At 38.0% G+C, this 3,152-nt stretch overlaps 1 protein-coding gene across 1 annotated transcript in view; it reads right to left on the bottom strand.

The window, feature by feature from the left end:
• Window positions 1-1,272, bottom strand: part of LOC102753900 (calcium-activated chloride channel regulator 4) — a gene marked incomplete at its 3' end in the record, with an annotated part of 33,743 nt that extends 32,471 nt beyond the window's left edge. The window contains exon 1 of the mRNA XM_006752571.1: window positions 1,114-1,272. Within this exon, the coding sequence (XP_006752634.1) occupies window positions 1,114-1,272 (159 nt within the window). The remainder of the gene's footprint in view (window positions 1-1,113) is intronic.
• Between the last annotated feature and the right edge of the window lie 1,880 nt (window positions 1,273-3,152).

Here is a 3,152-nt window from a genome sequence, read left to right as displayed (position 1 = left end):
TTAATGTCCCTCTACACCTCCATGCTGTGCAGAGCTTATACAGGATTAGTGACAAGTGGAAGCTTTTTACCAAGTTTCCTCAATACTACAGTCAGTGTGATTTTAGGACATGTATGAGGGAGCACACCTCTCCTCTGTTCAGAATCCTTACATGGATTCCTGTCCCACGCAGAGTAAAAGCTCAATTTTGTCCATGCGTCTGGGCCCTGCTACCTCTCCAACTTCTGCTCTCCCACCTCTCCTCCTGCTCATTTACAGTTTTTTCCTTGGTCCAAATAAGCGTGCTATCACCTCTATGCTGCTGCTCCCTCTATTCCCTTCCCAAGATTTTCAATGGGCTCCCTCCCCCACTCATCTCAGGTCTCTGCTAGGAGGTCACATCAACAGCGAGGCTTTCCCTGTCTTCCCTACATTCTCCCCTATCCTACCCCGACCAACAGTGCGTACCCCCTTTACTGGTTTATTTTTATGCCATAGCAACTCACCACCAACTGTTCTGCTATACGTTTATATATTTAATTATCTGTATCTGAAAAGAATGTACACTACATAAAGGAAGGGAAGGATCCTTCCTTTCTTTCTTACCCTTATTTTTTCAATTAGTGTTTCATTCACTGTTGCCTTGCTATAAGCATTCAATAATTGTTTAAAGAACAGACAAGTCTAAGCCCTGGCTGGGTAGCTTAATTTGTTAGAACATTGTCAAGATACACCAATGTTGCTGATTCAATCCCTGGTCAGGGCACATACAAGAGTCAACCAATGAATGAATAAGTAAGTGGAACAACAAATATGTGAATATTTCTCTCTCCCTCCCCCTCCTCTCCCTCTCTCTCAAATCAATAAATTAAAACAAACAAACAAAGAACAGACAAGTCCAACTGCTCATCTACACATGAAGAAACAGGATCAGGGAGGACCTGCACCTTGTCTTTGGTCTTATGTTGAGACAGCAGAGAACCCCGTGTACAGCCTCCAATTCCCACTGCCCTCACTGCATATGCTGTTTTTAAACTTTCTGGAGCATTCAGAAGTTTCCATAATATCTATTAACAACTAACTTTTTTTCCTTTTCTAGAATTCAAACAGAAGAAGATCCCATTTCTTTCTTACCTTTATTTTTTCAATTAGTGTTTCATTTTCTGGCACACCAGGGTTTATAGCAATGATGATGCCTTCATAGCCATTGTTATTCAGCCGAACAAAGGAAGTATCGGACCCCTGCAGCAGGTATAGGACTAAGAGGAAGACAAAACTTCTGAATAACACCATTGCTGCTCTCCAGTTGATCCAGGACCGAGGGGCTTTGCTAGACCCTTCTCTCTCTGTATATATACTCCTAATCCTTATAGGTGGGGCTGATTATGGGTTGTAGACTGCACAAAGATCAGTGTTACATATGAGACCAAATATTTGAACTTACGTAATCATTTTATTGTATGTTACTGTAAAAGTGATAAGAAAAATAGTAGTAATCAGATCATTTTATAAAATACATTCTCAATTTTTTACTTGGGAAGTTTTTTCTATATTTTCTAATTTTGCTTAATTTCCTAAATATGGACATATACTTTTTATTTTCTGTAGAATACAGTGTGAAAATCAATAAAATTTCATAATGAAATGAATAGGAGAAATAATGCTAATTTTTTTTTCAGTTTTACAAAGCAATTAAATTATTTTGATTATTTCCCAAAATGTAAATAATGGAAGAAAATGTAAGCTTATTAAATGTAAATAACACCAAATTAGGGAAGATGTCTTTGAAATATAAGTTAAAAAAACTCTACTTTGATAAATTAAGGAAGATTTGATAAAGTTATTAGAGTAAAATTTTAACAACTCCTGCCCAGAAAATAATGAATAGAATTTGACATAAGCATGTCAAAAAAGTATGATAGAATGTGGACTATAACAAAAAAAACAAAAAAAGAGTCTGGTAGTGTGCTGGTTTCTTTGAAAGCAGAATGAATCATATTAATAGATAATATTTATTTGGTGCCAACCAGGGCAGAGATTCTCTCACTTAATCCTCACCACAACTCTTTAAGGTTAAGCCTGAATATGATCTTCATTAAGCATGGGGAACACAGAGTTTCGGGAACTTGCCAACATCGGGTAGCTCGTACATGGCAGAGTCAGGCTCTGTACCCAGCATTCCTACCTTAGAGTCCATGGATTTAATTACTTCACAATAAGGCAATGCTGTTTTATATGACAAATAATATAATAAGACTTTTTAAAAAAGGAGGAAGGGAGTCACTTTAGGAGTTGTGACGATGAATTAAGAATGTCTAGTCCTAAAGCAAAATTAGCCAGAACTCATTAGAAACTCAAAAGAGAACTAACCAAAAAAATAGAATCATAGAAAGAAAATATCCTTAAATTAAAAATTCAAATAGGAGATTACTTTCTTTCTGTCTCAAATGCATGTTTTATTGCTGTGATAAGGAAGGGTGGAGTTCACAGCTGAATGAGTAACACATTTTCAAGAGCCACAAAATAATGAGATTTGTCCTTTCCCATGTTAAATTTATCAACGGGAGAAGCATCTTGTATTCCTCACAGAGAGAATGAATATGGCAAGTCAAGAAAATGGGATATTAATGTTATGGTTTTTTTCTTTTTAACATCTCATCTCAGATTCTTCTCTTCTCCAAGAATTTAGCTGAATAACTCTGAATTCTTCAGGGAGGGTCAGACTTCTGATTACTATGGCAACACAGAGGTCTCTTATCATGGGACTTTTAAATCGTGGGTCAGTAACATGCTAGTCCTATCTAATAAAAGAAAAACATGGCAATTAGCTGTACATCTGCTTCTCTTCCCATTGGCTAATCAGGGTGATATGCAAATTTACTGCCAGCGAAGATGGCGGCTGACAGCCAAGATGGCGGCCGACAGCCAGGCAGCTTGAAGCGAACATGAGGCTTGCTTGCTTCAGTGACGGAGGACTCCAACGTTCCCCACCTGCTGCAGCTGCCTCTGAGTTTGCAGTTTGAAACATTGTTACAAATATAGAAGCTAAACAAAACCCCAGAAACCTGCTTTCAGCCAGCCGGGATCTCAGAGCTGGAGTTGAAACAGTGTTTCAATTATAGAACCCAAACAAACCAGATACCTGCTTTCAGCAGCAGAGGCCTCAGAGCTGG

This window comes from Myotis davidii, unplaced genomic scaffold, assembly GCF_000327345.1.
Source record: "Myotis davidii unplaced genomic scaffold, ASM32734v1 scaffold2070, whole genome shotgun sequence".
NCBI lineage: Eukaryota > Metazoa > Chordata > Mammalia > Chiroptera > Vespertilionidae > Myotis > Myotis davidii.
Note: the sequence above shows the minus strand (reverse complement) of the source record. Positions and strands in the feature narration are given on the sequence as shown.